The sequence below is a fragment of the Mixophyes fleayi genome, chromosome 2 (genome assembly GCF_038048845.1).
Source record: "Mixophyes fleayi isolate aMixFle1 chromosome 2, aMixFle1.hap1, whole genome shotgun sequence".
Taxonomy (NCBI): domain Eukaryota; kingdom Metazoa; phylum Chordata; class Amphibia; order Anura; family Limnodynastidae; genus Mixophyes; species Mixophyes fleayi.
Window position 1 is genome coordinate 114136133 of NC_134403.1, and position 23424 is coordinate 114159556.

General features: G+C 37.6%; 1 protein-coding gene across 17 annotated transcripts in view; it reads right to left on the reverse strand.

Moving 5' to 3' along the window:
- Nucleotides 1-3373: 3373 nt before the first annotated feature.
- The window catches only part of MYCBP2 (MYC binding protein 2), a 216616-nt gene continuing 196565 nt past the window's right edge, over nt 3374-23424 (reverse strand). For all 17 annotated transcript variants that reach the window (XM_075199851.1, XM_075199857.1, XM_075199864.1 and 14 more), the window contains 18 exons: nt 21064-21129; nt 20527-20766; nt 18488-18577; nt 17927-18007; nt 17157-17423; nt 16001-16284; nt 15239-15335; nt 13889-14008; nt 12777-12878; nt 12321-12449; nt 11932-12064; nt 11402-11505; nt 11119-11307; nt 9052-9159; nt 8591-8800; nt 6410-6517; nt 5513-5678; nt 3374-4342 (listed from right to left, as the gene is read on the reverse strand). In XM_075199851.1, the coding sequence (XP_075055952.1) occupies nt 4227-4342; nt 5513-5678; nt 6410-6517; nt 8591-8800; nt 9052-9159; nt 11119-11307; nt 11402-11505; nt 11932-12064; nt 12321-12449; nt 12777-12878; nt 13889-14008; nt 15239-15335; nt 16001-16284; nt 17157-17423; nt 17927-18007; nt 18488-18577; nt 20527-20766; nt 21064-21129 (2610 nt within the window). In that variant the 3' untranslated portion in view covers nt 3374-4226. The remainder of the gene's footprint in view (nt 4343-5512; nt 5679-6409; nt 6518-8590; nt 8801-9051; nt 9160-11118; nt 11308-11401; nt 11506-11931; nt 12065-12320; nt 12450-12776; nt 12879-13888; nt 14009-15238; nt 15336-16000; nt 16285-17156; nt 17424-17926; nt 18008-18487; nt 18578-20526; nt 20767-21063; nt 21130-23424) is intronic.

A 23424-nucleotide genomic window follows, 5' to 3' on the forward strand; every position in this document is an offset into this window, starting at 1 on the left:
AACACGGGAAGAACATACAAACTCCTCACAGATAAGGCCATGGTTGGAAATCAAACTCATGACTCCAATGATGTAAGGCAGAAGTGCTAACCACTTAGCCACTGTGCTGCTTGTTATTGCAAATATCTGATCATGTGGCAGCAACTCAATGCATAAACATATGCAGACATGGTCAAGAGATTAATTTGTAATTCAGATCAAACACCAGACTGGGAAAAAAAAGATGGTTTAGATAACTGACTGAAATGATTGTTGCTGCCAGGTGGTGCGGTTTGAGTATCTCGGAAACTGCTGATCTTCTGGGATTTTCACACACAACAAACCCTGGAGTTTACAGGAAATGGTATGCAAAACAAAATGAGAGGCAGTTCTGTCTTGACGAAAATGCCTTGTTAATGCCTAAACGCCCACCGGTCGGCTACCTCTCTTTCTCATCCCTTCTTCCCTTCCTCGACTCCGTTTCTCCCGTCTCTCCCATGTGTCTGTCTTCCCCTCCCTTTAGATTGTTCGCTCCTTGGAAACAGGAGGTAGGAGAGCCCTGCTCAATCACTTTTAACTGCGCTCTCCAGCTACTCAGCTCACCTCCTCTCGGTCCCTCTGCCCTCCGTCTCCTCTCGCTTCTCTCCGCTCCCCTCAGTGACTCTCAACCTGTCATCCGTGCCCACCCTCTTGGGCCATAGTTACCTGCCTATACTCACTTTTCTCCTCCCTCCCTCTCTTTCATGCTGTGCCTGAGCCCCCAGAGTTACAGTGCTTACTGTTACTTGTATTGTGCGGTTTCACCTTGTACTGTGCCATTGTTTGTCCTTGTACGGCGCTACGGATACTTTGTGGCGCCCTATAAATAAAAATGAATAATAATAATAATAATGAGAAGTGTCAAACAGACAGAAAAGTGACAGAAACTAATATAACCATTCATTAAAACAGTGATCTGCAGAAGAGCATCTCTGACCGCACAGCACGTCAAACCTTGAAGTGAATGGGCTACAGCAGCAAAAGACCACACTGGGTTCTAGGTCTGTCAAATCTTTATTTCTGCTGCGACATGCAGATGGTAGTGTCAAAATTTGGTATAAACAACATCGGAAGGATCCATTCTGCCTTGTAAATCTCTAAAATTCTGTCCAGGTGCAAAGGGGTGTCCTACCCAGTACTATAAAGGTGTACCTAATAAAGTGGCCACTCAGTGTATGATAAAGACAGGGGAAATAAGGGGTTTATGGGACATCATGTATTATATGGGGGTATGAGTTATCTATGAAAACTATTGTGGTTAGAGGTGTTTATCTATTTAGGGCAAGCATTAGAGGAGATATACAGATCATGTGCCCAATGAGTCATTATATGCAACCTACAAGCAACTTGTGTTTAAAAAAAACCGAGCATGGAACTTGAGCTTAGTTCTGTAAGTAGGCTCTGGCTAAATGTTATTTGCAGTATGTAGAACAGAGTTCAGGATATGCATGTGTGCACTATAAGGTCATATCAGAACACATGCACAAAAAATATTTTAGAAAATTAAGAACTATTACTACTATAATCATTAATAAAAATATTTGTAAAAAAATGTTTATTATTTTCAGAATAGTAAATACATGTCTGCATGTTCTTAATGCGTACTGCACATACATTCCGTTTTTATAGTCTATCTTACTCACACACATTTTCTGTGCTAGCTAGCTTTACACATGCAGTTTTTAAAACAAATACTATGCCGTGTTAGGGATCACTATCAGTCGGCATTTACACCTGCCCTGTAGCTGCTGCAAATGCTACATCTGAAAACAATCTGAAACCCAGGACTTGAATTGGCTGCATCTCTGTTGGCATGCCCTACATTTATCCAACTCTTTTCTCCCACATTCCACCCTTCAAGTCGTAGGCAGTCGTGTCATTTGCATTCAGACATAAATTGCATTCAATTGTGTTGATTGGCATATGGTCCGTTTCTGAGCATACGGCACACAAAGAGACTTATGTTTGAAGATGAATCACAGGCCCGATGTGTTTAAGTACCAAGTGGTGACTCGAGACAAATGCTTCCCATTTGATGCCGTTGCAGAATTGTACACATGCCAATAGAATTGGAAAAACCAAATTCTGAAACTATATGCATCTCCGACTGTACTATACGTGGAACATATTTTTATTACCAATGCCAACATCTCGTTGAAATTTTCGAGGATGTACATAGATAGTTTAATACAGCTTTTTTTCTGGTTATCTGCAACTTTGGTATGCAATTAGAGCAATGTTTATTACACTATCTTTAGCTTTTGTTGGTTTTTACCCCCATGGAAGAGTCCCTGATGGTCCATATACGTGGCTGAAATCCCTCAAATATTTGCATGCTTATCTTCAGAATTGCCTTTCAAAACCCTTTGACAAACTTTCATAAAAGGACTAATGGATTTTTCTCCATTAACCGAGGATGACTGGGTGGAAAGACTCCGTAATGTCATGTGTAATCATCTCTAATGATGTTCTAATCTATTCACAGGACACCTGTACAGTTACACAAAAGAGACCCTAATCTTCTGATTTAGGTTTCATGCGCTCTATAGAAATGGGAACATATTTGTTCGTTTTGGAGCTGCTTGAAAATTGCCCTGTCTAGATAGCGACTATCCCGTTCATGAGTAATCAAGTTTCCACAGGTCAGGCCTCCTCAGATCTGTCTGCTGGTTATTATAAATGGCCTTGCCTTGCCCCAAGGAACCTGAGATAATTCTACCAATGCTGTTAACGGTACACTGGAAATCTATGCCACCATTGAGGTCATACGGATTGTGACCTCCACATTGTAGGTTAATGTACATGTGCACAGGATATCCAGATAAACTGGAAAAGGTTTGCGAGGCTTGTAGCGGATTTCTACAGCAGCAGTTATCTCTCATCTCACAAGAGATTGATTATATATGAATACTGTATAACCGGAGGATCCATTAATCCGATTTCATGCAGTCAGTCCATAAATCTTCTCACTTGGTTGTAAAAGAGTGGTGTGTATAACAGATTTTATAATAGTTACTACATATTTGTATTAATATTGGAAAAAAAATAATCAACATAATGAAACAAAGTACAGCACTCCTTTACATATGATGCTGTAACTAAATGGTTGTATGTTATATAGCTCTGTCAAATAAAAATGCTTACAGTATATTCTGTCAGGAGGGTCATCGAACACCATGAAAGGTGTTTGGTTCAATGTTTGCTGGCTGTCTTCAAATTCAAAATAATTGTGTTTTTACCAAGTAACTGCTCAATTATTATCATAAACGCTGTTTTGAATTAAAAACTTATTTGTACTAAGTGTTTAAAAAAAACACCCAAATGAAACCAAATTGAGAAACACTAGACAAATAACATGATTTAACTCTTTATTTTTTCTTTTTAAAAGCCATTCCTCTTAAATAAGATCCTAAACATTCACCAGACTGTCACTGTAAAAAAATGTACAGTGGCTTTATTGACTTGTACATTCCATAAAGTTTACAGCTGCAAAGATATGAGGCACACTCAGTATTGCACTTCATTAAAATTTCAGGCTCAAACATAACCCAGAAGTTTAAATGAAACTGCCGTTGTAATGTAGTAAATCTTATACAGGACAAACATTGATATCTTTATTTATTATGTACAGCATTTGTTACAACTTTATACCTTGTTAAGTGTATGTGCCCACCAATGCAGTATATCTGCATTCTCTGCTGAGCACATGGCAGAGCTCTCTCTCCAGCAACCAGATTAACAGTCTAGAAGAAAAACATTCTCCTCTTTTTCCACCGATGCAGGTATACTTGTACAGGGCTATTGGAAAGTCAGTGCTCATTACTGTAACTTTTCTTCTGGTCATACACATACTGTATACATTAATTTATATATCCTTGATATGAGGAGCCTTTCTATATGCTGTGTATACAAGCATTTGTTTGTACACATGTGGTGCCTTGTCAATGGTGCTATATGTAATGACCACATGCAAGCACCTCACAGGTATCAATGTTTCAGTTTAAAAAGAACATTAAACATTTGGTTTGAAGAGCATGGATTGTGAATACACAGCTGTATCTGGTGGGTCCTTCCTGTTTAATCTTGTTCGCAGACTCTTTAAGTGGTCCCATCCTGACCGTAGGCTGTCGTCCAGAACCTGCCTGGCTTGACGGACTGCTATAGACGGTCTCAAAAGTCTCAAAAAGGGAAAAGAAACATGGACTCATTTAAAAAGTGTGAGCATTTCTGCACACTCCACAGCCCAAGGCAAACTCTTCTCCTGTGGGTGGGTGAACTACATGAAGAGGACACTCCGTTCCTTCAAGTTGTTTGCCTTTCGGACCTATAGCAAGAAGAGTCACAAACAGTAACATACACAAGAGTTAACGTTGTATTTGAAAAATATAACAATTTGAGATTACATCATGTTTACAACTTTACAATGGCATTTTGGAAGTGGAGGTTTATCAGAATTACATAGAAAACATAGAATTTGATGGTAGATAAGAACCACTTGGCCCATCTAGTCTGTACATTTTTTTTTATTAACCTATAGTACTTTAAACCCTATTTGATCATTTATTCTTTATAAGAATATTATTTCTATCCCAATAATTTTTAAATGGCTCTACTGTATTAGCCTCTACCACCTCTGATGAGAGGCTATTCCACTTATACACTACCATTTTTGTGAAGTAGTTTTTCCTCAAATTTCCTCTGAACCTACTCCCCTCCAGTTTCACTGCATGTCCTCGATGTTCTAGTACTTCTCTTACTTTGAAGAATGTTTCCATCCTGTACCTTGTTCAAACCCTTGATATATTTTAAAGTTTCTATCATGTCCCCTCTTTCCCTTCTCTACTCCAAACTGTAAATATTAAGAAGGACTTTGAGTCTTTCAGAGTAAGTTTTGTGCTGTAGGCCATGCACCATTTTAGTTGCCCTTCTTTGTACAGTCTCTAATGTGCTTTGTACATTTCTATATTAAACCGGATTGTGACAGTTTAATTTTAGTGTGTATTTTACTGTACTGCATTTACCAAACTTCTGTCACTAAAAGGAAAATAATTAAATGGTTTGTATTGTGTGTGCTGAGTGATTTGTCTTTATTAGTATAGCATGAAAGTCCACAGTCCACATCCACCTATTCAGCAAGTGTTACAGCTACATTTATCTGATATTCTTCTGACCTGAGATAGTCTCATACATAGTAGAGGAATCATTCAATGTTTTCTGCATTAAGGAATCAGTGCAATTGAAGTTAATTTAGCAGAACACAAACTGTTGTTAACAGAGCATATTAACAATATTAGCATTACATGAATAAACTATTTACTACTTTCCAAGTCGTGATGCACTGAAAAAAACTTTTATTGTTTTAGTATCATTTCTTTCCTGTGCTCATTACTTGCTTTTTGACGGATTGTAAATGTAGGAACAGGTCACAATTATTGTTAATTAAAATTGTACCCTAACAGATACCTGCAACAAATACATCTGTTAGCACACTAACCTGCAGGACAATGTGGAAGTTCTTCTTTCAGTATGCTGGTCATTCTCTGGAAGTCATCATGGCAAGCATTACAAAAATGTGTTGTTCCAAAGCAGAAAAATACAGCCACCGAGCAGCAGTAACGACATTTGTATTCTAGGAAATCTGTACCGTGTTTTGGGCACATCTATTACATAGGAAATAAAACAATAGCGCGAGTTATGTCTACCTCTGTAACTTTACTACGTGCACTTATTTATGTATTTACAGTCCACTATATATAGATACAGTGAAATCAATTGACATGCAATTCATACACAAAAATACAACAGTTACACCTACTATACCTCACGGTAGTAGTCAGCATATCGATGCTGACTACCCCGACACCGAAGGGCTCCTTCCCGACAAGGATCGATGATGACTGTTGTGGCAAGTGACTGTAGCCAATCCTGATGAAACAAGAATCCGGCGCGACTTGATGACGTCACTTACATCGCCGATGCTATTAAGGGGGTAATGTAAGTATGTGCCCATGTCCAACAGTTTGTAAACTACATTGGACATGGGCACATACTTACATTACGCCCTTAGCAGAGATAATAGCGCCGGCGATGTAAGTGACGTCATCAAGTCGCGCCGGATTCTGGCTTCATCAGGATTGGCTACAGTCGCTTGCCACAACAGTCATCATCGAACCTCGTCGGGAAGGGGCCCTTCGGTGTCAAGGTGTCGGATTTCTCAGCGTCATTATACCGTACACCACCCATACCTCAGTATACTAAATGGAAAACTGTTTATGAACATTACTGCGAACAGATTAAAATTTGTAGGACTTTACCGCATTTATTTGGCAACCATAAACCATCAAAACCTGTTACTTGATTGAACTTTTTGCACACAAAGCAATAACTATACCTGAGCCCTGGACACATCTGAACACGCTCCACATATCAGCTCTCTTGGATCATAGTCATCTCCTTGTCCTGCTTCTGCATCACAACGCGCTTCACCACCAAAATATGCCTAAAACAGAGGGAAAAAAATAATTCAGCTATACACCAGCATGCACAGATAAAGAAGCGTAATTTAAATGCACTGAAATTGATACATATATCAGTACAAAGCGCACAAAACAAAATCTGGATTTGGGAATTCACCTGTAGTTAGTCTGTGGCACACAATGGCAGATATAGATTTTTTGCTTACTGATAAGTGCTACTCTCTAAAGCCAGTGGGAGGAAATATCAGTAACTAGTGGGGTTACACACTGGTCATAGAGAGTAGAGCTCTGAATACACCAATTCAATTGCTATAATATGGCCTTGGTGACCATAAACCCTTTATGATTAATGGCATCAAGAACAAATCTGTTAAAGCTAGGCTACAGTGATTCTGACAGACCTAAAGATAAAGTGGCTCTAGAAATGTACCTTTCAGCTTGAGAATGTTGACAGCCCAGCCATCTGGGAAGAAAATGAGCAATGCAAACAGGCTCTGAAATATGGCTTCCAAACCCTTACGGGCTGGACAATGTGTTAATCACCCTTAACTGGAGAATTGACATAGACCTGCATTAGAATAGATGAGGATTTCACAGGCCCAGGAAAGCCCGAGATGTGCAGGAGAAATAGATCACATGGGACAAATAAAGGTATGCATTGTCCCACCATTTTCTACAGAAACCAAAAAGGGACATGGGGATGGAATGTAAAACACAGTACCTTATTTAATCAGACTAAAATCAAGGGAAAAAACAACAAGTTGAATTTATTAACTATGTTTCATATAGAAGTACATTTAACATAACAATTTCATGCATTAATTTGGCTATCACTTTCTCTGTATATGGTCGCCTACTTGCTTCCATTCTGCTCATCACATAGTGACACTACCCCCAACTTATCCTTTATGTGAACATTAATGTGATTGGCTTCAGGATTTTCTATCCCTTCCAACTTCAAAAAGGGTAAACACGAGCAAAGGCAGATATAGAGAAACAGAACAAAGATTTGCTAAGACTATCAAATGTAACCAAAATAACACCACCAAATTCTGATTATCACAACTATTCTCTAGAATGAAAAATCTATTGGATAAATTCACCAAAGGGTCCAGAAAAAGGCATCTGTGTGGCCTGTGGCAGAGAAGACTACTGTTGCAGCAATATGTGAGCATTGTCTCTATGGGGGCCTTGGTCAATAAGTCATCAATGTTTGGGATGTTGACTTTCCCCCAAACAGAAATGAGGTTTCAAAATTACCATAGCTAGAACACCACATGGGTACAATCAAGGTCACATGGGAATATCTGGAACGGCCACCAAGCACCATCACTGGCCATGTAACTGTGAGACTGCTGTATTTTGTAACACTTATGTAATGTTGGCACTGTATAAATATGGCACTGTGTATCAGAAAATAACTTTTAAACCACTTTGCAAAGCATATTTTATACTGGGAGCACAAAGAGTATGCATGATAAAGGGGGTCAATTATGTGTTTCTTGGCTCAACAGGAAAATCTATGCAGCAGTTGTTTCTCTTACACTAAACATCATGGGACATAAATGACAATATGGCTTCCATTGCAGGAGAGGAGAGAGAAGGTAATTCCTCCTTTGTCACACTGCAGTTGTCTGGCTCTCCCTGCTGGAGAAGTGGCTGAGTAGGAAAGAAGGACTGTGTTTCTTTTTTGACCTGTTGTATACTAGATGATACTTAACGCTCCTAGTTAGTCTGTCACACAGATGGTTTACAGATAAGTACTTTGCCATACTCGTCAAGTATTAACCATTGCCAAACAATACATTTTACCAACTCCCTGATTTAATACAAGGAAGAAACCGTATCTATTCAGAGACTATTGTGACAGTTCTAACAGAACTGACAAAACATGCATAGTACTCATCATGAAACACAGCAGAGCCAGTAGTGCTCTTAAAATCATATAGTGAATTAGCCTTCTAAGGTTTCTTATATCAGATCTGACAAACATTATCTATTAATAACAAGACTCTTCTCTGTTAATAACCTTACTGCCATGTAGAAATACCAGGTCTAATATAAAAAAAAAAGTTTATGCATATACCCAGAATTACCTTTTTGCACTTGTAGCAGACATAGTAAGCATATCTATTCATGGCATAGCTGGCTGGGTCATTGTAAAATCGTACTCCTGGTGTTGTGATTGCGTCACTTTTGTGCAGTCCTTCATATTCCAGCCTCATCAAAGCCTTTCTTCTTACATCTTCATAAAGATCTTTGATTGGATCCATAAGATCCTTTAACACTGTATGATTTATTTTGTTCTAAAAATAGTGGGGGATAAAACAAACAAGTGAGATATTTGTTATTTACATCAGACATCATTGCACGTCATCTGTGATAACAATATAAAGGTCGACAACCCCCAAGTTATGGTATCTACTTAGAAAATGTCAGTATTCTCCACAAATGGGAAATATGTGAAGACACATAAAAGACAATAGGGACTCTTAATTGAAATAAAATACTACTGAAATAATTTTACATTTAATTGTAATTTTCTTTTAATGATTACCTTGCAGATAGGACAGGTCATAAAGCCAAACGTTATCCGTGGCCCCAGCCATCTGTTTTCCAGAACCCGCCGACAGCATTGTAAGTGAAACACATGGCTGCAGTCCAGCTATAAAGAAAAAATTATAATATTTTTTATATTTATGTTTTAATCCCCCCTCCCCCCAAAGACTAGCCACAATGCATCCCCAAATGGCTGGAGAAAATTACATACCTCACTGAACACATGCATGTTAGATATACGACACAGATGTAGAAAGTACTTGAAGAGGAATGGTGTATATGCTAGTGCACCATACCCACATCTTTGCACAAGTAATTTCTTATAAATTGCTCTACCTGTTATATATGAATAGTTTAACTGCCACATCATCAGTTCTGGACACTGGTTACATCCAAAATACAAGTATGTAAGTAAACATACAACACAGGAAATGGCAGGATAATACAAGTGTCTCTGCAGTAAAAGTGGTAATTTGTGGTTCTCTATAAACCAGACATGTCAAACTTGCGGCCCAAACGCATAATTTTTTCGGCCCCGCCAAAAAAACCCAAACAAACAAAAAACAAACAACATATCTGACAACAGCGCCCGGGACCCTCCTCCCTGAATGTTGGGCGTGACATCATCATGCCTGACATTTGCAGTGAGGAGCGCACAGAGAAAAGCCAGGAGAAGAGAAGAAAACAGAAGAGAAGAGAAGAGAAGAAAACAGAAGAGAAGAGAAGAGAAGAAAACAGAAGAGAAGAGAAGAGAAGAAAACAGAAGAGAAGAGAAGAAAAGAAAACAGAAGAGAAGAAAAGAAAACAGAAGAGAAGAAAAGAAAACAGAAGAGAAGAGAAGAAAACAGAAGAGAAGAGAAGAAAACAGAAGAGAAGAGAAGAAAACAGAAGAGAAGAGAAGAAAACAGAAGAGAAGAGAAGAAAACAGAAGAGAAGAAAACAGAAGAGAAGAGAAGAAAACAGAAGAGAAGAGAAGAAAACAGAAGAGAAGAGAAGAAAACAGAAGAGAAGAGAAGAAAACAGAAGAGAAGAAAACAGAAGAGAAGAAAACAGAAGAGAAGAAAACAGAAGAGAAGAAAACAGAAGAGAAGAAAACAGAAGAAAAGAAAACAGAAGAGAAGAAAACAGAAGAGAAGAAAACAGAAGAGAAGAAAACAGAAGAGAAGAAAACAGAAGAGAAGAAAACAGAAGAGAAGAAAACAGAAGAGAAGAAAACAGAAGAGAAGAAAACAGAAGAGAAGAAAACAGAGAAGAGAAGAGAAGAAAACAGAAGAGAAGAAAAGAAAACAGAAGAGAAGAAAGAAGGCAATAGAAGGGTAAGCGAAGAGGAGCCAAAGCAGCATGGAGGGCGCAGTGTCAAGCATCGGGAAGAAAATATTAAACTTTATTTTTGTTTTTTCTTAATAATAAACCTTACAAAATGGCATATAAGACTATTTTTTTTGCAGCCCACACAATCTTAGACTTTGATTATTTGGTCCAATTGGGGTTTTGAGTTTGACATGCCTGCTATAAATGAACACCCTGAAAAAAGTTGAAATGATCACACCATCCATTCTGGTGTGCCAATACTGCTGAACTGGATGGCTCCCATGACTTGTTCAACCTAGTTCTCTTATTACTAAGGTAATTGATTAACTCTTAAAAGAAATAACATTAAGTGGATTCTTTCTGTATGCGCCACCATAACAGACAGAGAACTGTTAAAAAGAAATTCAGTAAAGCCTTTTATGGTTAAAATTGGCTCTCAACACTACTAATATACACTGTTGAGTGACTACAATACTTTGTCACATATATGGTCTAGATTTCTCAGCTCAACTATCATTTTTATTTTTGCGTGTAGGACTTTGTGTACTATGTAGGGAACTCAGTCATAATAAAATGGTATTGCAATTATTGCCATATGACCAAACCAAATGCAAACAAACAAAACTCACTGGTGTCAATTGCTGGGCCCAAAATATGTATTTCTTTCTTACAGATTACAAACCATTATGATTCAACATGAACTTAAAAGTAAACGAAGCGCTCAATCACAATAAAAACCCTGAAACATAAGAACCTGAATAGCGGGAGCGGCTGAAAGTGCTTCTGTAAAGCAGACCATGCACATGTCATCTGCGTCCTGTTTCAGACTTGTTGCACTTTTATCGCAGCCGTGCAGGCAAGGCAAACAGTGGTCCTCATTCTTCACCCCACCACATGGATGTCCACATGGATGGGTCTTGCTACAAGCTGACTTTGCATACTCCTATAACAGAAAAATGTTTGTATTATATCAGAGTCACAGAGGTGAAAATAGTTTTCAACAAGTCCAAAATTGTCACTGGGATAGCGTCACTCACCTGGCAGTCTGCATCAGAGCACACGCTGCCCACAGCCGATAGCTCTGTCCCATTTCTGGAGCCACAGAAACGGCATGTTTCAGAGCTGCTGCTTGCAGGCTTCCCTATTACATGAAACAAACAAGGAACAGTAACATGCGTTACTAACATGCGACAACCGCTACTTTCCTTACTTCGCTCTACTGTGACAAAGCAAATGACGCTGTATGATTTAGTTCGTAGTAACTCAAGTGAAGTGGTAACCATTATTTATTGGTTTAGGGGTCATGGACATATAGTTTACAATCATTGAAGAAACAAGTGATTTAAAATGGACTTGTCTACTAAAAGGTTACACATTTATGAAGAAAGTGATAGATGAAATCAGGTCATGGGATATCAGAAGATGAAAAGGAAAGCAGCAATTAATGTAGAGACAACATACAGAGGAGAAACATGAGGGTTGAACAGGACTGACCACGTAAAGAGTCGAGTAAGTGGACACATCGGACAATATATATATTTTGTGTATCCCTTTACATCTAACACACCTGTCTGCTCTCTGAATTCCACCATAGCTTTCATGGTTTTAGAGTCCGCAAGCGCCATCAACCAGAACAACTTTGTTCTTCCACAGCCTTCATGCAGATCAACCTTGATTGCTTCTTCCTCTTCTTTGAAAACCTACACAAAATATTAGCAATTATGGAAGGAAAAAGTAGACTACAAGGTGCAAAATGAGTTTGTATTACTTTGAAACTGTAACCTGGGATAAACAATTTAGGTGAATAGGGGCACAGGGTGGTTGTTTAATATCTTGACTTGTTCTATTTAGAAATCTGTGTGGGGATTTCTAGTTTTAGAAAACACCATTTACGTCAAGGAGATGTCCTTAAAATTCTAATTTTGGTAAACAGATATAGCTACGCCTTCAATTTACCTGTCTTTGATGGGATTTTGTTCGCCGATGCAGGTGCAGAAAGCGATCACAGTCTGTGCACAGGTTCCCACAAGCATTGCACAAAATGATTGCCGCAGTTTCGCCATCATCATGATTATCACACATTGGCTGAGAAACAACAGAAGGGAAGTTAAACAGACTACGACTTTCCAGTCTCCCCAACAAAACATGCTCTGTCTATCCACAAACCATTTTATATTATTGTATTACATAATATTAGATAACGAAACAATTTGAAAGCATTTCAGTAGTATCTAGTAATGTATGTTTCCAGGAAGCACACCAGACTCCCCAGTTCTTTACAGCTTATAGTGGCTTCTAGATGAGCCATAAAACATTTCTCCAAAAGCCAGGTTCAAAAATGAGAACAATTACAATATTTAAAATTAAACTCAGAACATAATGAGGCAATTTAAAAGCAATGAGATAGGTTACCATTTGTTTTTGCTGCCCGTCCTTCCCCATCCACCTCCCAGAAGATAACCGGTCCACGTGATCTTGATCAAGCACACACAATGATGCTACAGCTAGCCATAGCTAAAATAAATTCATGTAATGTTAGTTTCACCAAAAGAACAACAAAATCTATAAATAGGTCTGATCATGTATAATCTGCAATGCATACTGGGAAAATATACATGTGGTTTGTCACCACTTAAAATGTAAGTTGCCAAAAATATAACAGCTAATAAAGTCAAACACAAACATAATATGCACACACATAAATATACATAAACACATACATACAGCCATGTGAAAAATAAAGACACCCTCTTTCATATTTGCGTTTTTACATATAAGGACATAATAACCAACCATCAAGTACTCCCCAAGTCACACAACAGATCTTACTTAATCATTGAGACCAGGTTCGCCCTTCCCCAAGTAAATTAAATTGCTCTGATGCCTTAAGAGTTAAAGAACTAAGTGAACTATTAGCTTGGATTACCACCTGCCAGTCTGCGTGTGAAGAGCACCAAAGATTTTACATTATAATTCTGTGTGTATTCCATATGTGTATGTATCCTCACTACTCTCAGTTATGTGTAACAGCTCTCTTTTAAGAACTACTACTGAGCATTAAACATTACTCAACTTAAAGATCCTTGACTACGCTTATCATCCGATTACTTTCTGTGACCTACAGATAGCAGCTAACCCACTAATCAGTCACCTGGCTACTTTGCAGTCCTGATCCAAAGCAAGTGGCCAGGAGGAACCAGCAAAGAGGTATTGCAGCAGCTACACACACCACCCAAAAGTAAGTAGGACAGTAAGAGAAACCCTAAGATAAATTTGTACAACCATATTCCCGCTAGACAGAGCGGCAGAGTAAATCCATCCTGTCACAGTCATCACTTATTCAGCAGTTGTAGATTTGTTGCCTCTAACACATTATGGCTTTTGGGTGTAAATGCAGGAATTGTTATTTTGGGTTCATGCAAACATTATACTTGACTGCTTCAGCAATTCCCAAAAGCAATGAAAACTTTCTTGCATTAACAGCAAAGTGTATTATGACACAAAACTAAGTCCCAGAATCTCACCCTGGTGGTGGCGATACATCGTACAGGGGAACGATACTCCTCCTCCATCTTTGTCAGTGCAATGATTGTCTCTGCAATTGCATTTTTTGTGACACGAGACCATGCCTCTGAAAGGTGGCCCTATTAAAACATTGAAGCCAGAGGATAAGTCATGCATGGGACCGTTACATTTATTTTGTCCTTTTATAATGAAGTCTTGTTATACTAAAGGAGATCCTGCTAAGTAACATCAGAAGCGAATGTTAGTCAGTTAAATGCTACATTATACACACCATTTAACCTTGCATACAATATTTTCACAAAGTATTATACAATTTGCAAAAACTAACTAGTTTGTGTTAAATCTACTGTGCTTACTTTACTTTATTAAGGGAGCAAATATTGGTTAGAAGAACGTGCAGAAGACCTATGAATATAGGAGCACATGGTGTTAATAAGCTATTTAAAATGGTGCTGTGACTCACACACAAAATACATTTGTACTGATCTACTTTCAACTGTGCTTTGCTGATGGCAAATAACCCCTTTTACATTCGCCCAATCCGCCCATTTGTCTGCATATAAATAAACCATTTACATAACATCAAGACATTCTGTTAAAGAACACATAATATAATTGTTTCCGGTCTAAATTAGTGCAAGTTAAACCACAAGTATAAGAAATGAGGATCTGCTTTAGGAGAGTTCATTTATCAACTGAAAACCAATTTACTTCTATGCAAACTGTCAGCTATCTAAAAAGTAAGCAGCAGAGCACACTGAACCAGGCTAAACAGGAAATCAGTGCAGCATGGTCTTGTCAATTTTGAATACGACTGTTTACTGTGGCAGAATAATTAACTAAACTATGCTGTACTTTGACATACCGAATTAAATGGATCTAAGAAATGTGTACTTTAATTAAACAGTGTGCTTCTCTATTTGGTCTTGGATGGATATGAACTTGGGAGAAATATTCTACTTTATTCAATACACTCAAATTATTGTGTAGTGTTTTTTATTTCTTTGTTTTTTTTTTTTTTTAACTATAATAGTGCAGCATACTAATTGAACTTCTTGAAACTCATACTGAAACTTATATATTTAAAATTCTAACACTGAATACAACTTTGGCATTTACATTCCCAAACTAATTATGTATGTGAAGAAAACATAAATGTATAAAACACATCACATGACAACAGCACGGTGGCTCAGTGGTTAGCACGTCTCACAGCACTGGGGTCATGAGTTTGATCCCTGACCATGGCTTTATCTGTGTGGAGTTATTATGTTCTTCCTGTGTTTGCGTGGGTTTCCACTGGGGTGTGTGAAATGAGGATGATGAAAACTAAGTGTTTAAAAACTTACAGCCGCCATGTCTTTAATTAATTTAATAATGATCTCTGAAATCTGAGTCGGAGTTGAACCCTTCATCCACCAGTGACTTTCACCTCTTCGAAGGTAACTGATCAACAACAAAAAATAATAATAATGTAAATACAAATATACAAGTGGCGTCTCACTCTATTTACATCACTTTTAATCCTTAGACCTTACAAGTCAGAAGGTTATTTTAAAACTTTAAATTGACATCCATAATTGATACACAGAATAATGTCCCTTCCAGATAAAACAGAAGTAGTGTTCTGTATCTACATGTCGCGCATCTGTCATTTCATCATAAAACATTTGAAAATAAATGTTTAATTACGTCATTGATGTAACAGTTATCTTTAATTGTAAAATGCCAGAATTATTTGTATAGTACAAATGAAGCAGATTTCAGTGTACCTTTAACAGTGCACTATGATTCTCACAACACAGCTAATCCTTACTCATTTCAACTAAAAAAAACTGATAATGATCTATGTAGTTTATGGTCAAGTGAGCTAAATGCTGCAAAACAAAAAAGAAAAAGAAAGCAGAAAAAAAGCTGTGCTGCCAATCCCATATCTAAAAAACACAAATTAGTGATCAAAATGGGACTAAATATTAACCCTCCATTTTTGAAGTAGCTAGTTTGATATGTCAGTTCATGAAGTCATATTCACATCAACTATGCAACAAGTAAGCTTTTAGATTTTGCTTACTTGGACAACAATTTTTTTTTTTAAATGTAATAGAATATACCTGGAGTTAAAAATCATTGGTAAAGTGACAGTAGTGACACCTTTGCCAGCACTCATTCCTGCCGTGCCAGTGATCGGCGTCCCCTTGGCCTTTAACTGGACAGTGAGTGCCTTAGCAATGCATCCCAGGAACATATCCAAGATACCAAGCTTGTTCCAGTCTCCTTTCTCTGTTGAGTGTATAATGTCACTAATGTCGGCTGGTGGGAGAGATTTTACACCTATGATACTAGCAAGACGAGATGGAGTCACCTCAGGTAAGACACGACGCAGCAATGAGGTTACCTGTGAAGAAGACCCAGAGAAGTGCAAGTTACTACAGCAGCTTCCATAAATGTCTATTAGGTTCCAATTAGTTAAAGCCTAAATACAGTTACTAGCTGCACAAAATGTATCCGTGTGCTTCTTACATTTAGTATTTTTCCTGTATTCAAAACAAGCAGCAAGGAATTAGCAAAGTAAAGTGGTCCTCAATCAGGTTTGATTTGCCTTTCTGACATGCAGTTCCACAATATTCCATCACATCCCTGCCCTCATATTATTGCAAGGGACTAGTAAATCAGTTTAATTTTCCCTCTCCTCTATCATATGCAATTTAACCATCTATCCCTTTTTTTATTTTCCTTTTACTCTCTTTTCTTTGAAAAAGTGTATTTTGTTACAGCAGCTTCAATGAATGGACATGAGCCACTTAACTAGAATGGGGCAGTTCACAAATCATTGAAGCTGCTATAACAACTTACACTTCCCCAGAAAAAATAAACAGTCAAAAGATTAAAAAAAAAAATTTTTTGTTTTTTTTACTATCCTTTACTACTTTTCTTTGTCTATTTCTTTTTCCATGTCCTATCTTTCCTTTTGTTCTTCCAGATGCCTACTACACCTCCTATGTCATATTACCAACAGTCATGTATCACCTACTCTCTGAATGTCTGTAGGCAACAGCTAAAGCCACAGTCTGGCTACTAACCCATTTCCACTGCATCGTTAGCTATCCCTACTGCCTTTCCACATTTCTCAATGACTTATTTATATCATATAGCAGATTTTCATTTGTACACATGCTTTTTGAAAAAGTTAGCTATTCTTAAAGCCTTTTTACTGGAGTACTTCTCCCAATATGGGGATGAGGTAGTAAATTTAGTTTAATCACTCACTTGTCTCTGCACTCTGGGGGAAGCGGTGTGTAGTAGGTGGAAAAGATCTTGCAGTAATGTCAGCTGCTGAGCTAAATACTGTCTGCCAACATTGGATCCACTCAGAGCAAGTACCATGGACAGCAGCTCAAAACAATAAGCATCAGAGGATGCATCTTCATCATTTGGTTGCGAATTTGCATTTTCCTTACTGGAAATGGCATGCTCCCACTCTTCCCGGACACGTGTTGCCTCCATCCTGATAGCTTGTACTATGTGGGCACACACCTGAAGTCAAAGGTTTTCAGTAAATAGTCACTTCTATTGAATGTAAATGTGCACGATCATAGAAGTAGTATGACGATTTTGTTAAATGTGCAAAATAGGTTACAAAGGTTCTTTAATCCTTCTGGTACCTGCATCAGTGTCATCTGGTTTCAACTGACTAGTGTGAAAAGTACAAATGCTACTCAGACAAAGTCTGATGATACTGAGCAGATAACACTGTACTGGAGACACTCATATGCAGATGACCATCCTATTGGAGATCAAAACTATCTAAAAAAAGTACCAGTCACTGAGCTTCCACGCCTCATTATTTATATAACACTAAAGCAATTATGTACACTAATGAAGATTTATGGTACACCCAAGTATTAAAATAAAATGAAATCTAAATAAAACAAAAGTGACCTGATAATTTGTCTAAAACCATTTCGACACTCTAAATCAATAAAAGTGTCAAGAAAAAAATAAAGCTAAAAATACTCATTCCCATGATATAAACATACCTGTTTTTGTAGGTTGGTGAGTTTACTCCTGCTAAATATGATGCCAACCATGTGCTCCTTAAGGTCAGCATCAGATGTTGCCTACAAAGACACGAGTACATGATTACTACATTTCCTATATGCACAACTCTTTTTGCTTTGTACTTACCACTAAATCTTTTTTCAAAGGCAATATGAGTACATATATTAACTACACCCACTAAACAGTGTAATGAAAACTTACAATGCATATCTTTGGTTGCTCTCAAACAGACTTAAGTCATGTTTGTTTGTCGTAGAACAGTCTCAGTTTTCATTTTGTTCTACTGCCTAACATAATAGTGTTTTAAATAATCCTCAATGTTAGAAATCTTTAGGAGTGTGCTTATTGACTAGCTAAAAGAACACGTGTTATAATTTTGTATTTACACTAAAAAAAAATCCAGAACTTTGCTCATTTGGGTCAAGCTGATGTGATATTTTCATTGATCATTTAGTTGCCCAACATAAATTAATCCCCTTACATATAAATAAGCTGGAAAATTCTCATGTGAAACATATAGCAGCATTATATGAATGTACCTTTTCATCGCCTTCAGGTGAGGACAGCAGAGCTTTTTCCTCTTGCTCAGGCGTGGGTTCTGCATCTCCAGAGATCAGCTTGCCAAATACCTGTTTAAAAAAAAAAGAAAAAGAAAGACAAAGTAAAAAAGTGAACCCGTTTCTATGGAAAGCATACAGAAACAAACAGAACCCTCTTTAGCACCTATTCCCATCTACTGTTGCTCTTTAATATACCACATCTTATCACACAATAACTAATGTAGACAGGATCCATAATTTTTTTAAAATATAAAGTATGCTCCCTTCTGGCAGGAGGTGGGGAAATGTGTCTTTCAGCTGGACGTGGGAGTACCCTCCAGCAATCAGAGATTATGTATGTTTGGCCTGGGTCTAACTGTGGACACACAAACTTATTAAACTACTTATCGCTACCCTGTTGATGTTGGCAAAAGTGATCATTGCCAGGAAGTGGATGGATCAGGAAAGCCTTATTCTAAAAGACTGAATAGATCTTGTTAATTATACTGTGGGACACGAACGGTTTATGTATAAAAGTCGTAATTTGACTACTAAAAATGAAAAGATTTGGTACAGATGGAGAATATCTCCTCTTGTTACAAGGGAGCTACAGGAGGTGGATCTTTCTTAGATATTATGCACTGGACCACTACTGTTTTGATATTCGGATACTGCAGGTCTAAATACTTGTTTTGAAATAATTTGTCCATGGAGCGAATATAAAAAAATAAAAATAAATAATAATAATAATAATAATAATAATATACACCCGTCACTCAAGTGTAGTATATATGCGTACCAGAATGATGATCTTTGAGGCTTATCAGATCAAATGTCCCAAAAGAAGCAGGTTACACACTTTCATAATCCAGCATGCAATAGGTGTCTCAGGATAAAGCAGAAATGGAAGCCACAGATGTAAAATTGAAACAAACAATTTATTAAGTGCACAGTAGGTACTTACACATAAAGTAGCAGATATCCAAGCATATCTGTACAGCACACACAGATCCAATAAATGGTATACAAAGGTCCCGGATGTGTATGAATGATAACAATGACCTCTCATTGTTATCATTCATACACATCCTGTGCACTTAATAAATTGTTTGTTTCAATTTTACATCTGTGGCTTCCATTTCTGCTTTATCCTGAGACACCTATTGCATGCTGGATTATGAAAATGTGTAACCTGCTTCTTTTTTGACATTTGATCTGATAAGCCTCAAAGATCATCATTCTGGTACGCATATATACTACACTTGAGTGACGGGTGTATTTGTTTCAATTTCATTCACTTTTTTGACCCATGGTCTATCTCTCTGGTACTAAGGACTGCTATTCCAGACCATTCTTGGTCTTTTTTATATAATACTACACTATTGTGCGCCTTTGCCCTCCATATTTTTTTGTTTCTAGATTTTCCTACCCCACCGTTTATTTTTTGGAAGACTGGCAGCCACCTGCAAATGGGAAGTGTTCATTCCATCTAAATTGACTATTTAGAACATCAGTTCCATATATGGACTTGTGATAATTTTCTGTTAAACTGATATTCTGTTGAAGCACCGTATTGGGTATTTTGCTATATATATATGTGTATATATATATATATATATATATATATATATATATATATATATATATATATATATATATATATATATATATATATATATTTGAACGAAGTATATGTTATGAAGAGGACTACTCTTGATAACCAAGGATAATTCCCATGAAATTTATTATGACAACATCCTCATTCTTATAATACATACATTGTTTGACTCCTATTGTTTTCTAATTTACATGGTTCTTAAGTATTGTGTGTTTGATTTTGTGACACTTATTACCCCTGCGTGAATATAGTTTTAGTATATTATTGTTAAGTTTCAATAAGATGTATAGTATCACTATTTTTAAAAAAAAAAAAAAAAAAAATTGAAGAAACACAAAAATCTCCTTGGATAAATACCAATAAAAAGCTTCTTTAAAAATTGCTACTATGAAGTGATAACTTATGTATTTATATCACAAACCTGTGATGTTATCAGTCTGAACACACGCAGCGTTTCAGCTTCACAGTTTCTTTGCTGAGCCACACTGGCAGAAATCTGTCCACCAATTTTAATGGACTCGCCATCTTTCCAGCCGAGAACTTTTACTTGTCGCACTCTCAGTGTATTCTCAGGGCCCTTCATCTCAATCTTTATGATGTGATTATCCCCTCCAGGCAGCTCACTTGTTACCCATCCAATGTGTCTGGTATCCAGGTCAGCCTTGTAGGATAAAACACACATCATCACATTTCATCTGTACGGCAACCAAAATTTATGTAGCTTTCTTGCAGTAAGTTTAAATTAGAACTTGGTTATTGGGAAAAACACACAAACAGGCTGTGGAACAATCTGCAAACTGTCAAAAGCTAAAATAATCAATTTTGAAAATTAAGAAAGCAATATGATATCCAATACCATTAAATTCAAGGTTTCTTTCCATCTAAAGCTAATGAATAAAGGCATAAAAATGCAATCCTTTAATCTAATAAACCAATACAATATTGCAGCATGCTTTACCTGTTTAATTCTACATAGATCTTCCACAGTCTTGCCACATAAAAATGTCATTGAAGTGACCTTGTTCTACAAAAAAAAAAAGGTATCAGACAAGTTGTGATTTGTTATGTACATAGTGTACGTGGAAATGAAATATTTGAGGTAACAATTCTTGTCACACTGATAAATGACAAAGTTTCCCATAGTTTGTCGATATACACAAAAGCTAAACAACAAAGAAATTTCTATGTATACTGCAAATATTTTCCTTTGATATTTTTAAAGAGCTACATAAATATTAGTGACATAGGATTTTAATGCTTACGAAAAACTTGTTTCTCTTAGTCCATTGGGGGGGACACTGGGGTGTAGAGTAGTGGGGACAAGTGATGGGCACTTTAAGAACTTTGTTCACTATTATTATTATTAATTTTTAATAAATAAATTTTAATAAGTTCACTAGCCCTATATCCTCCCTCTCTATACCCCATTTTCTGTATAAGAGCTAGCTTATGTTTAACTAAGCCCCAAAGAAAAGGAGAAACTAGATAGAAAAAAAAACTAACAGAAAAAGAACAGCATTTTCTTGAACAAAAAGACAACATTCCATACAAAAGGAGAACCTAGAGAGTCAATAGTGGGCACTTTGTGTACCACCAGGGACTCCACCTTTAGAAGAAGATGATCATCCAAATAGGGATAATTCCCGTGGACCTCAACAGTGCAGCCATGACAGCCGTGACCAGATCAAAAGGAAGTGCCTGGAATTGGTAGTGATCTGACTGAACTGTAAACCAGAGGAGGGACTGATGACCCTTCCAGATGAGAACAAGCAGATGGACATCCTTCAGGTCTAGAGCCACCATAAACTCAACCTTGTTCCATCACCGACAGCAAAGACTCCAGCTTGAATCTGGGCACCCTGACCTACGTATTTAAAGATTTTAGATTCAGAATAGGCCTGAACGAGCTGTCAGGTTTTACAACAATAAACAGGTTGGAATAAATCCCCAAACCTTTTTGTGATTTCTGAACCGGAATAACTACTTTGGAAGAAATCAGGAAGTGGATGGCCTTTAGCAGAGCCTGTTGCTTTTATGGAAATGTGGGAAGCCCCGTGAAAAAGAACCGTCTGCTGGGAGGATACCCAAGGAGATTGATCATGTACCCCCAGGGTCCATAACTCCCCGTACCCATGCATCCATGGTAGAATGAAAGCACTGATCCCTTAATAGAAGGTCGCAAGACCATGTACCCAGGCCGTTTTTTCACAATCCACCACCACAGGCCCAGCCGGACCCTGGCTTAGCAAACTAGGAATAGAATCCACCCCACTCACTACACAGGCAGGGCGATTTGGAGAAAGCATGCCCACTGATTGAGACTGCACCAATTGGGCAAGCTCAGCCACAATATTAGTTAGTGGTCGAACTCAGACGGGCTCCACAGAGTCTGAACCAGAACCCCCTGGCGTACACGGCATGTGGTCCCTAGACTAGCAAGCCGCGCACATAGCGACCGCGCCTGACCCACTTGACGAAAGCTTGGAGTTACAGACGGCACAGGTGAACTTCATCATATAAGTCACCCAGCCTTAACTCTCAAGGAACTCTCCCCTATCTGATATTTTCACACAGATGGGACCAAACAGAGAAAAAAAAACCTGTGAAAAAGAGAGGATTTTTTATACTTGCTATAAAGCCATTACTCTGACTCCATCTGAGGGACACTGCTACTATGGTGTTAAATGAGGGGAGCGTGGAGTTGGCACTTAACTAGTTAACTTGTTAATTGTAACATGCTGACAGACCTCTACCATCTGCAACCCCTTGTAGTTCCTCAGGTTAATTCTAAGGCCCCAAGGAAGGGGAGTCAAACAACCACGACCAAACAGCAGAAGAGCAGAATTAACATAATGTAATTTGACAGGATACAGAAGCCTTGATTGAAAACACTAAATAAAATAAAATAAAAGTGAACAGGGCTGCAGAGCCCTAACAAAAACCCAGAATTGACAGGCACTTAAACTAAACTATACAGGAAATGGGGTATAAAAAGGGAGGAGCTAAGGCTAGTGAACAAAGTTCTTAAACTAGTCCCATGGTTCCCCAATAGGAGGATAGAGAAATGAACATACTTCTATTAATAGAAAATTATTTTATACAATGATGATGCATATTATGACAACTGAAGCATTTAACTTGAGTTGTGCATGGGAAACCATATTTCTGGCAATGTACATCTGACAATGGATATAAATGTGATTGGTGTCTTCTATGTACCCTTTGGTGTGAGCAGAGTCATGAAAGGTAAATGAAACTACACATTACATAAATTTCTACTAGGCCAATATTTTTTTTTAAACCTGAATCTCCTGGGTTT